We start from the raw sequence: 12,641 nt of genomic DNA, 5'->3' as shown, positions 1-12,641 counted from the left end.
GAAAAACATACCGCTCAAGTAGTGTGAGGATTTGACGTCTTTTGACAAATACGCTTGTGTTTGCCTAACTCTTTTAGACCATATGCTAATGCAAACACACAGGCCTGTATTCTGATCTCCTTAACACTGTTTTCCTCCCTCCCCGTGCCGTACATGACAACTCTTGGGACCGGGACAAGATTAATAACGTGAAAGGGGATTAAAAGCAGGCCCAGAGCAACGGCAGATGTCTCCAGGAAAATAAAAAAAACACATCGAAAAGGAACCATATTTCAAGCATATTTACAATTAACCCAGGATAAAAGCCAATTGTCAAAGACCAACCGTGCACAGAATCAGCTTAGTGAGAGAAAAAAAGCTTTGCTCTCAATTGGACGAGTGCCAGCAGTCATAACCTGTTCGGCGGACACACGTCAACAACGTTTCATCTGTGCATGCCTTTGTTGGGCATGAGCAGAGATGAAGTGATGACATATTATTCATCTCTGTATATCCTAGAACCCGTAGTTTTCCCCGTCGAGAGGTCAGGAAGACACGGAAGAGAATTCAAACTCTGTGCTCATACACTTCCCCATATTTGTGAATGGGACAGTGAGTTATAGAGACGTCTCTGAATCACCCAGCGACACCGGCTCTATGGGTTCTCGCTAGCTGAAGTTGAGACAGTAGGGGATGTAGAGTAGAGTACAGCACAGCGCAGTACAGTACATTTGGAGGCACTGAACCATGGCTGTTAAGAGTACAGCATTACCCCCGCCGCTGTTATCTCGTTTGTCATGGTGACACGAGGCAAGGCCTAGACTAGAGAGAGGCGAAGCCTGCAATTTGTGGGAGATGGGGAAACAAGGCAAACATGTGTCTGACTAGGCCACCTAGATAGGGGGTGTACAGTGTCCATTTTAGGACAACATTACAAAACCTTGTATAAGTAATAGGGACTTTTGTCATCGGGAGTGGTGACTTTTATCAGAGGGAGTAGGGACTTAAGTCATAGGGTATAGGAATGTCCTAAAATGTACACCTTAGGGGTGTTCAGCAGGTTGTACGGTGTACATTGTAGGACATTCTTACAGAACTTGTCATAGCACGGGACTTTTGTCATAGGAGGGGTGTCCTAACATGTACAATGTACGGGGTGTTCAGCACACAGCTACTCACCTGGTAGTTGCACTCCGTGTCCATGCAGTGGTAATGCTCCCTGTATTGGTAGGCACAATGCACATGTCCACAGTGCTGGCTCCCCGAGAACCTGGAAGTCAAGTGACAAAAAGGGTACAGAGTTACATCATGGGCCATGTGGACTGATTTTGTCATGACTAATCAAGTTACAGGTGTAAAAGCTGTGGACACTCCAATGCTTCTTCTTTGAAGACAGTCATAGAGCAGAATAAGTTATTTTCACAAAAAATGGGCTGAAAAATTATGTTATTGTGGTATAAAATCATGCATGCTATTTTGCAATGATAGTATTGTCTGAATATAAAGTCCCTCCCTATTTCTCTTGGGTGTATCCTTCCTTTTCTTTTGGCGATTAGTGAGCAAACGGACAAAAACATCACCTTCATGAAGGGAAACACCTGTTTCTATTCACGAACCTTAACCTAACCCAAATGTCCCCCTTTAACATTCAAGGTGTCTATCACTACCAAAATGGAATCCAATCACCTCACAGAGAACTACCTCCTAATCCTAACCATACCTCCAAAACAACTCATCTCGTCACGCAAATACGTCTGTTTTCCGCACACCGCCACAATTGACTCGCCTGTCACACCAATTTCGACTCAAATTAGCTCCGTTTATTTCAAAAGCAGCCGGTACACAGACACTTATTAAACTGTAAACCCCACGCATGATTCCCTCATTTGCCTTTTAAACCTTGCCAAATCAATGTTGTGGAGTTCTCTCTCAGGTTAACCGCGCTTGCTTTAATCAAAGGAAGGTTAGGTTCTGCTGAGAGGCTTGAGTGGATCTACACGCTACTGCCGCCCCCTCCCGTCCCCTTCCTCCTCCTCTTGACTGTAAGAGTCTGACTCGGTAAAGACTTCTCCAGGTAAAAGAGTGGGCACCATTTCCTTGAGCGTTTACTGATGACTGTTAAAAACCTCCAATTATGACTGAAAACACACAAATAAACATTTGGACTGCCGCTGCCAAGAGCCCCATCTGCTCTCTCTCTCACTCGTTCTCTTTCTCTCTATCTCTCTCTCTGTTTTTTTGCCTGTAGCCTGTAGGATTATCCTAGGGCTGCATTTACAGATCACTTTGCGGAGTTCATTAGGCTAATTGAACGGCAAATCCACTACCTTTTAAAAGTTGGTGGTGTGGTGGGGGGCTCAGGGTATGGTGGTGGTGGTGGTGGTGGTAGGGGCTTCGGGAAGGTTTGACGGCTTCTTTAGAAAAAAAAAAACAGAAATGGAGCTAACAGTAGAGTACATTACACACACACACACACACACACACACACACACACACACACACACACACACACACACACACCCAACCAACTCTCCCACCATTGGTGCTTTTCTCAGCCCTACTGCTCTATGGACTGTGTATGAACACACGTATTCAGACACACGGTCACGCACACGCTCACGTACACACGCGCACACACAGCCCCCCTGGGACTGTGGCCCACCCCTCTGCTCATTGCCCAGCTGTATCACTTTGCCTATGGACAATTCCCACTTGCCGCGTCAGGGGGCCTAATGGGCCGCTGCTATTCAGCTGTAGATTAAATATTAATATCACAACGATACAGAGATTGTGGCACATCTCCTATTACAATAGAGACAACGCAGATCAAAGTGCCGCGGCAATAGTGGGTGCATGAAAGCATTTAAAGAGGGAAAACTGCGACTAAACACTACCAGGGAAGCTCTTTAAAACATCAAACTGTTGCGTGGCAAGGAGATAAATAACTTTTCCCCCCTTGGTTGGTGAGGGGGAGGAGGGTGGAAGGTGGGAGTCAACAAAATTTATAAAGCTGGGTTTTTCAGCATAAATGTACGCTCATTAGCTGTGGCTCCAGAGAGATGAACCCCCCCCCCAGTCTACATTTGCCCTTTTTATGAGTCCTCCTTTTCTGTCTTTTTTCCTCCCTTCCCTTTCTTTTTTCACTCTCTCTCCCCAACACGGAAATTGAAACTGTATCTGGGCTTATCTGCAGCCTCCCCGTGCATCAACTACTGAGATGTTTAGACAAATTTTATGCATTATGCAGCGCAAATATCAAAACAGTTCTTGGCAGTGCCAGCAGAAGCCTCATTAAAAATTCCTTAATTAAATCTGCAAAATGTAATCAGTCCAAGGAAGGTTTTGTGTGTGTGTGTATGTGTGTGTGTGTGTGTGCACAATGAAAATGTGTGTTTCTGTCAGTGACAGTGCTTTTGATTTGTGTCCTTCATGTTACGGCTTGGAGAAGTAATCATTAACGCCAAAGCCACTTTGGGCTTTTGAAATAGTCATTTTCCTTTCTTTTTAAAGTGAAGAAATAAACAAGTGATAATCACCTTTCTAGTGTGGAGTTCAAAATGACTGGAGAATGGGATACTGTGTTGTCTATTGAAATGTGAGATTACCTTGCAATGTTTTGTCTCCGTGTTTTGTGAGTGATAAAGAGGACAATTTAGAGACCATGCAGCCATGTAACCAACAGTTCACTCTATATTCGTTCCATATACACCGCCGTACAGTACGCTTGAACTACTCAAGACTGACATGCAAAGTGTTCCAGTATAGTAACTTTGAATTAAATTCTCGACCTCAAACAGAGTAAGTACCACCATCTTGTCAGCACACCTCTCACCACCATAGAAACCATCTCATGCCTCATTCCTCCTAACAGAATTCCACTTCCTCTCAGCCCATAAACTCGGCCTCTTACTATTTCCCTCACTTTGCAGCACAAAACCTCCCTCTACCACTATTTTACACATCTAGTTCATCACTGTGTAAAATACGCCATCAGTTAATAGTAAAGCTTTGTCTCAATGTCCGGGACAACATTTGTTTCACCGGAGAGGGAGGATTTGCATACCTGGCGATATATTTCTGGTACAGGTTGACGTCCTCTGTGACAGGTTTCTCAGGCGGTAGGCCGTTCCTAATACAAGCAGACACAAAAAGAGACAGGATTAATGAGGTATTGGGCACACTGTTAATAAAAACAACTAACACTTCGGCAATCAATGTACATTTTATGTGACGCAACAGCGGTTTTCACGTGGGCTTGAATCAGGAAGGTATGAACACACTTTTGCATGGCTTTCCAACAATGAAAGGCAAAAGGCAGTGGAAAGACAATCATTTATGGCACTATTTTGGAGAGCGCTCATATGCAAATCTAGATAATGGGGATAGGCAAAATCTTTTCTGAAGGTCCCTAAGGACCCTGCCTCCAAAGGCTGTTGTCATGTTGTCTCATCAGGGGTATGGACTGAGTTCAAACAGAAGGAGAAGACAGGGTACGATGGAACAGAAGGCATTGTTTCAGCTAGCGATAAGTTGGGTAGAACAAATAAGACTGGGGGGAGATGATTGAACTGAGTCCAATCATCAGAAACACATTAGGTTTAAACTCAGGATAGGCGTTTCCCCCAACATTGCATGGTTCTGACTGAGATGTAACCTGCCTTGAGAGGGACCCCCTTTTTTGCTAGTGCTAACCAGGGCTAGCTCCCCAAACCCCCTGGTTTGCTAGCACTAACCAGGGCTAGCTCCCCAAATGCCCTTGTTTGCTAACGCTAACCAGGGCTAGCTCCCCAAATCCCCTAGTTTGCTTACTTCAGAGTGTACTGTGTAAAGGCCAATTTATGCTTGATCTGAAAATGTGGTCAGAGGCTTCGTATAGAGGGTGTGACGCAATTGACAACTTCTTTCACAATAGCTCTGCTCTGCTCCGCTAAACGCAAGAAGTATGAAAGCCCTGAAGTCTGCATTGCAGTAAATGCTGTACGGCCACTTCAGACGTCGGATTGACCATGTAGAGCCTTTTAGTGTTCAGCCTAGGCCCTGTGACTCTCCGGTAAGTTAGTCACAGCTCCAAAGTAATTAAAAGGACAGTTGTTCCATCCCAGCCGAAGGAGGAAGTCAGTCACTTTGCGATGACTGTGCTAAATCAGTCTCCACAGAAAGCGCCCAGCGAGTAAACACTTCATGGGCCTTCGCTACTCGTCGTGGATCTATTGGCACCATGCGCTATTTCACACTACATTCGCATCGGCTGTTGTGGAGGTGGCAATTACCTTTGCGTTAGGCTAACTGACTCGCAGTGGTAGTTAAGTGTATGTGAGACGGCCATTATCTCCCAGGTGTCCCACAGAGACAATTTAGGAGAATTGTACAATATTAAAACCTGGAATCATTTCAAAACACAAGTTAAATAAAACATGGGGGATTCAGTTGATGGCTTATTTGATTTAATAATTCAGGGAGGTTTGCATAGGCAACTTTTGGTGCAATGACAGAATTTGGTGAGAGATTTTCATTCTTTCCTTGGACTATTTTTGACATGAGCGGCCAATTTTCACTACTGGGATCTCATAATTCATTCATGAAAATGTATGACTCTTGAAAAAACTATTAATATCAGCATGTATACAGTACACACATTAATATTGTTGTGTGAGAGAAGCTTAGCATGTTTCTCATGCAGATCTACTGTACCTATGTGGTGCCTTTCAGCTTAAGTGTCATTCAAGTCATCTGAAGAGGTTCTTACTTGACAGAGGACACAGTGCCCGTGGTGATGGAGTCGGTCTTGGAGAAGCTAGACTTCATGTAGTCGGAGGTGTTGAAGCCCATGTGGCCTGTCTGATCCATGATGAGCCCTGGGGGGCCCGTGGCCCCGGCGGAGGAGGTCGAGGTGGGGGCCCCTGGTGTCCCCGGGTTCCCAGGCATGGCAGGCAGAACGCCGGGCATCAGCGAGGACTCGGGCCTCCCTGGCATCAGCTTCTGGATGTTCTTGATGTCGTACTTGGACGGGCGGCCAACCTTCCCCGTTTTGTAGGCGATGGCGCCCCCCATGTCAGGGTTCCCCTCGCCGGGCTTGAAGAGGTGCAGGTACCGGACGTTCTCCAGGTCGTACTTGGAGGGCTTCTTGTAAGCATTGCCGTTCTGCTGGCTCCGTAGGCTTTCGCCCATCTTCAGCTTCTGGATGAAGAAGTCGTACTTGGAGGCGCGGGAGGCCATGTTCTGGAGGTGGGAGGTGGGGTTGGGCGGTGGGGGATTGTGCCCAAGGTTGTGCCCCTGTCCTTGCCCCTGCTTGTGGTCCAGGCTGGAGTGATAGATCTGGCCCTCAGCCCCGGGGTGGCACCCCCCAGAGGCGGCCATCTGGGCCTGGAGCAGGGCATTCTTCTCCTGTGCCAGCTTGGAGTTGAGGTCCTCTTGTTTGGGGTTGGGGTGGATGGGCCAGGGCAGGGTCTCGCCAGCCTTCAGCTTGCGGATGTACTCCTCATACTTGGAAAAGCGGGCTCGCCGCGTGGCCTCCTCGCTGCTCAGGGAGGACGGGTCGGAGCCTGAGGTAGCGGCTTTGAGCTTCTCGAAGCTGATCTTCTTGGCCAGCTCGTCCCTCTCCTGCTGGTCGTCGTAGCCGAACATGCCCAGGAACTCGTTCATTGTGTTGGCTGCGTAGTCTCGCAGAGTGGATGCCTCTCCTGCACAGAACAGGGAAGAGAAGAGAGAACAGAGCCCTTAGGTAAGATATGTGATACACTGTTTTTGGATGACCGCTTTGCCTAAGTGTGACGTTCTATTGACCGTTAACATCTAGGTAAGTTCTAAAGTATCATAAAATCGAGAAAAAGTCTGAGGTAGGTGGATTCTTCTATCCAACAATCATAAAACCTGTAGAAAGCTGAAAAGGGCTGTTTCTTTGTCAGTCATTTTATGCCGAACGTACTGGAAATGAACCAAAACATTCCATGGAACTTCCCCAGTCAGTCTTCTGAAATGAATGATGACGAGAACAAACCAAAATTACCTGTACTACTTTCCTCACCTAACACTTTAGATATACACCAATTGTACAAAACTTCCTAAAATTGCGTTGCTCCCCCTTTTGCCCCTCAGAACAGCCTCTATTCGTCAGGGCATGGACTACAAGGTGTCGAAAGTGTTCCACAGGGATGCTGGTCCATGTTGACTCCAATGCTTCCCACAGTTGTGTCAAGTTGGCTGGATGTCCTTTGGGTGGTGGACCATTCTTGATACACATGGGAAACTGTTAAGCGTGAAAAACCCAGCAGCGTTGCAGTTCTTGACACACTCAAACCGGTGCGCCTGGCACCTACTACCATACCCTGTTCAAAGGCCCTTAAATCTTTTGTCTTGCCCATTCACCCTCTGAATGGCACACATACACAATCTATGTCTCAATTGTCTCAAGGCTTAAAAATCCTTCTTTAACTTGTCTCCTTCCCTTCATCTACACTGATTGAAGTGGATTTAACAAGTGACACAATAAGGGATCATAGCTTTCACATGGATTCACTTGTCAGTCTATGTCATGGAAAGAGCAGATACCATTTAATCTCTCGTATATTATTGAATTGTTGAATGCTTGAGAATTTGAAATAGGTTACATTGTTTAATTTTCTCAGTGAAAGACCTTACCAGTGGGCCTTCTGATTGTCACGACATTCTGAAAACGTGTTCCCTTTAGTAAAAAACATTATTTCAAGTCCATCACGTCTCTATCTACGGAAGCCACATATGTGCTTTTACATATTTGTGAACTGAAACGTCGCTTTTTTATTTTAAGAGTCCATTAAATTGAACAACCTCCCCAAGGACATGGGGAAATGTAGTAAATGTATAGTTTAATTGCATTATGTGGAGATTAATTCTGGCTCATTAACTTTCATCCAGGTTAGCGCAAGAGGTCAGCAAGTGGGGGGAAATGGAAAAAAAATGTGCCTGAAAAAAAGAGGGGGAGAAAGAGCACTGCATAGCTAGCCCTTATTAAGACACGCCACTAGCAGTAGAGTGTGTGTGTGTATGTGTGTGTGTATAAGAGAGAGATTGAGAGAATGTATGTATATGTGTGTGTGTGTGTGTGTCTGAGAAAGGGAGAGCATGACAGAGACAGAGAGAGAGAGAGAGAGAGAGAGAGAGAGAGAGAGAGAGAGAGAGAGAGAGAGAGAGAGAGAGAGAGAGAGAGAGAGAGAGAGAGAGAGAGAGAGAGAGAGAGAGGAGGAAACCCTTGGGCATTCAGCTTTTCCTTTCTTAACAGTAGTGTTTACTGATCCAGATCTATTCCAAAAATCTTGCCTGGTGTCAGTTTGAATGTCAGATAAGATATCATGAACGCAGCCACTACGCTCCAGACGACAACTTCACTTAGGTGTCATATAAAACTTTTGGCATTCTTGGTTCCATTCTGGCCACGGGCCCAGGACCCCACTCCTCCAGACCTTTTCTTAATTTATTTGATTGCTTTTTTCATCACTAACGCACACACACAAGGCGGGGCCAGCGGTAATACCAGCCGCCGTCCTGGTAATTAATACAAAAAGATTTCAGCTCTCGTCTCGGATTTCTGTGTTATTGCTAAATCGGTCGCCTCTCCCCCACATGCCTTTTCACATCTCCTTCACGGAGTGTAAAATAATCCCCAAATTTCCATCAGCGTCGCCGGGGTTACTGCTCTCTGTGGCACATCGGTATGAAAGGGGATCTGGCGGATTGAAAGGGCATGAAAAATGTAAGAGAAATGGATCAGGTATTTGAATTTGAGAGGAAATTCCTGCCTGTTTTGCCACGTATCATCTGATCAATCCAGCATGTTTTTTTTTACATGCGTGTTGGACCACTGAGTGAGATTAGATAATATAACATCGATAAGATAGTACTTTATTAATGGCCACTAGATTTATCTGCATTTATCAAGCAGCCCGTTGACTTTCACCTACTTCTCAATTCAGTAGGACCCCCATACTAAATATAAAATATCTGTAATCCTGTTGGCTCAATTGGTAGATCCAAGATCATGGTTTGGTTTCCTGCTGGGATCACCAATATGAAAACGTATGAACTAACAAAAGTGTCTGCTAAATACATTATCATATCATCATCTACTAATACGGACATGCACCAAATTGTGTAAAAATGTTCTCAACTTTTCCCTCATTTTCTGTCCTAAGATACACCTTGACATTAGTTTGTGGTTTAGTCATGGGAGTGTTTACTGTACTCTACATCCATGGGCTTCTCCTGTAGTAGGGTCATGACGTTTAGCATGGTTAGCCAGGCCGTCTCAGGTCATATCATATAGCTCTAATGATAGGCCGGACCGTCTTCACATCTTCGAAGTGAGGGACAAGACATTCCACTGGTTCCAGGAATAGTAGAATATGAGTCAAAAAGTTTCAATGACAAAATGTTCAGCTGGGGACCGCTTTTAACCCCAAGTAAAAGGACAGCATTGACCCCCAAGCGGTGAGTCTGCTAAACAGCAAATTATATTATGGTTGTACTGCACTGTATATTATACATTTTATGTCTTCTATGTGTACTTATGTATATTTATTGATGTGAATTTATTGTTGTAATGCATCTTTTTTATTTACTATTATTATTATTATGAGGTGAGCAATATTCTGGGGTAAGCATTTCATTGCATTTCCATGACCATCTGAGAGCCGCTCCATCAATCAGAGCTTTTAAAATGGGGATTAAAACACATTTCTACAGATTGTCTTTCACATAGTCCTAATACGAAAAAGTATTTTTCAGCACTTAGCATACTATTGCTATTCCCAGCCTTGATTCTAAAAGTGATATTTTCATATAATGTTATTCTTTTATTATTATTATTATTATTATTATTATTATTATTATTATTATTATTATTATTATTATTATTATTATTATTATGACAAATAAATTGAACCTTACACTTGCACAATCCTAAACATTTTTTGGGGGAAACCAATCCTGTTTTCAGACTTCACGTACTTTAAAAAACTCTCTAATTCTAAAACGTATGATTGTCATGAATGATCTATACTATTAATTTGTTATTTTAGTATTATTACTACAGTAGTACTTTTATTATCATTGTTTTGAAGTGGTTGTAGTATATTATACTGAACAAAAATATATATGCAACATGCAACAATTTCAAAGACTTTACGGAGTTTACGGAAATCAATCAATTGAAATAAATTCATTAGGCCATAATCTATGGATTTCACATGACTGGGAATATAGATATGCATATGTTGGTCACAGTTACCTTAAAAAAAGGTAGGGGAGTGGAGCAGAAAACCAGTCAGTATCTGGTGTGACCACCATTTGCCTCATGCAGCACGACACATCTCCTTCGCATAGAGTTGATCAGGCTGTTGATTGTGGCCTGTGGAATGTTGTCTCACTCCTTTTCAATGGCTGTGTGAAGTTAGTGAAAGATTGGCAGGAACTGGAACACGCTGTTGTATACGTCGATCCAGAGCATCCCAAACATGCTCAATGGGTGACATGTCTGGTGAGTATGCAGGCCATGGAAGAACTGGGACATTTTCAGCGTCCAAGAATTGTGTAGAGATCCTTGCGACATGGGGCTGTACATTATCATGCTGAAACATGAGATGATGGCGGCGGATGAATGGCACGACAATGGGCCTCAGGATCACATCACAGTAACTCAAATTGCCATCGATAAAATGCAGTTGTGTTCATTGTCCGTATCTTATGCCTTCCCATACCATAACCCCACCACCACCATGGGGCATTCTGTTCACAACGTTGACATTAGCAAACCGCTCGCCCACACGACGCCATACACATGGTCTCCGGTTGTGAGGCCGGTTGGACGTACTGCCAAATTCTCTAAAAGGACGTTGGAGGTGGCTTATCGTAGAGAAATGAACATTCAATTCTCTGGCAACAGCTCTGGTGGATATTCCTGCAGTCAGCATGCCAATTGCACGCTCCCTCTGTGGCATTGTGTTGTGTGACAAAACTGCACATTTTACAGTGGCATTTTATTGTCCCCAGCACAAGGTGCACCTGTGTAATGATCATGCTGTTTTATTTGTATTTAATTTTTTGTATTTTCTCCCCAATTTCTTGATATCCAATTGTGATCCAATTACGATCGTCTCATCGCTGCAACTCCCCATTGGGCTCGGGAGAGGCGAAGGTCGAGTCATGCATCCTCCGAAACATGAACCACCAAACCGTGCTTCTTAACACCCGCCCGCTTAACCCGGAAGCCAGCCGCACGAATGTGTCGGAGGAAACACCGTCCAACTGACGGTAAGCATGTAGGCGCCCGGCCCGCCACAAGGAGTCGCTAGAGCACGATGAGCCACGTCATGATTGCAAGGTGTCCCGATATATTTTCCAACTGTCACGTTATCTGGTTTTAATATCCATTCTAGAATGCCCTTCTAGCCAATCAGAAACTAATTTTCAACAATGCTGTGGTATAACACACGATAATACCCGGGTTCTCATGCCTTATTGCTTAAGTAGTTAGCAGATAGCAGTAGTGGTAGTAATAGTAGCAGTGGTAGCAGCAGTAGGCTTATAATCTAAGTTATTGTTGTGGTTGTTTTTTTATAGAAGTTGTTATTCTTAAAATTAGCCGAGTCACATTATTCCGTTCTCAGACCACGTGATGGGCTATCAATGGCAGGCCAATGATTGGACTTGAACTGAAAGGATTACGCCTGGAACCGACAGCAGATAACCTTTGTGAAACACCATGTAAATGAGTTTTCTTCTCCAGCCTTATCTCGCGCCCTCTTAATGATGTCATGCGAACGCCTGTGAGGGAGACCGGGGCTTACAGGTTAAGGTGAGATTGGCCCTTGCTGCTACTGTGCATTCTCTCTTTTTTTCCTCTCTCTCTTCTTTCCTCTCCCCGTCTCTCACTGTGGTGTCATTGGAGAGTATTAAAAGAAGTGGGTGTAATCTCGGCACTTCATGCCTGGCAAATTCCAACACGTGACACAGAGCCTTGTCTGTGTTTGAGGCAATATAGGACCACATTTCCCTTCTCCCCTGATGTGATAACAAATGGGCATTATATCTCCTTTTTGCTAACCAAACATGGACATCAGCGTGCCACCATGGCTTCTGAGGGTCACAGATGGAGTAGGGTGAGGTGTTGGAGATGATAAGGCTGCGGTTTGCTGTGGAGACTATATATGGCCTATAACCTCACTTTAAATACACCTAGGGTTTTAGAGCAGGACATTTACATTTACATTTACATTTTAGTCATTTAGCAGACGCTCTTATCCAGAGCGACTTACAGGAGCAATTAGGGTTAAGTGCCTTGCTCAAGGGCACATCGACAGATTTTTCACCTAGTCAGCTCGGGGATTAGAACCAGAGACCTTTCGGTTACTGGCACAACGCTCTTAACCACTAAGCTACCTGCCGCCCCATTTCCAATGCTAATCGTTCGGTCAAACATTGTCTTTCAAAATCACCTGAACTGCAGAGTTCTGTGTGTTGAGCTGATGTCTCAAGTCATTAAATGGAATGAGGATGATGGTATTGGCACCTCTGGCCTCTAGCCTGCCTTGGCTTGAGTTCAATCAAACCCTAGCTGAGGAAAAATAGCTTTAATGAGCTTTAATGTGACAACTTAGACAATGTTGACTGCAATAAAAAAATCATTTTGA

At 44.3% G+C, this 12,641-nt stretch overlaps 1 protein-coding gene across 6 annotated transcripts in view; it reads right to left on the bottom strand.

Annotated features, from left to right (window-relative positions):
* Positions 1-12,641, bottom strand: part of casz1 (castor zinc finger 1) — a 91,537-nt gene that overhangs the window by 24,574 nt on the left and 54,322 nt on the right. For 4 of the 6 annotated variants that reach the window (XM_041846319.2, XM_041846317.2, XM_041846321.2 and 1 more), the window contains exons 3-6: positions 5,726-6,659; positions 4,043-4,108; positions 2,307-2,393; positions 1,159-1,249 (exon numbers count right to left, since the gene is read on the bottom strand). In XM_041846319.2, the coding sequence (XP_041702253.2) occupies positions 1,159-1,249; positions 2,307-2,393; positions 4,043-4,108; positions 5,726-6,659 (1,178 nt within the window). The remainder of the gene's footprint in view (positions 1-1,158; positions 1,250-2,306; positions 2,394-4,042; positions 4,109-5,725; positions 6,660-12,641) is intronic. The other 2 variants (XM_041846320.2, XM_041846322.2) reach the window with 1 other exon arrangement.

The sequence above is a fragment of the Coregonus clupeaformis genome, chromosome 24 (assembly GCF_020615455.1).
Source record: "Coregonus clupeaformis isolate EN_2021a chromosome 24, ASM2061545v1, whole genome shotgun sequence".
In the NCBI taxonomy this organism is placed as follows: domain Eukaryota; kingdom Metazoa; phylum Chordata; class Actinopteri; order Salmoniformes; family Salmonidae; genus Coregonus; species Coregonus clupeaformis.
This window is presented reverse-complemented; position numbering and strand designations above follow the sequence as displayed.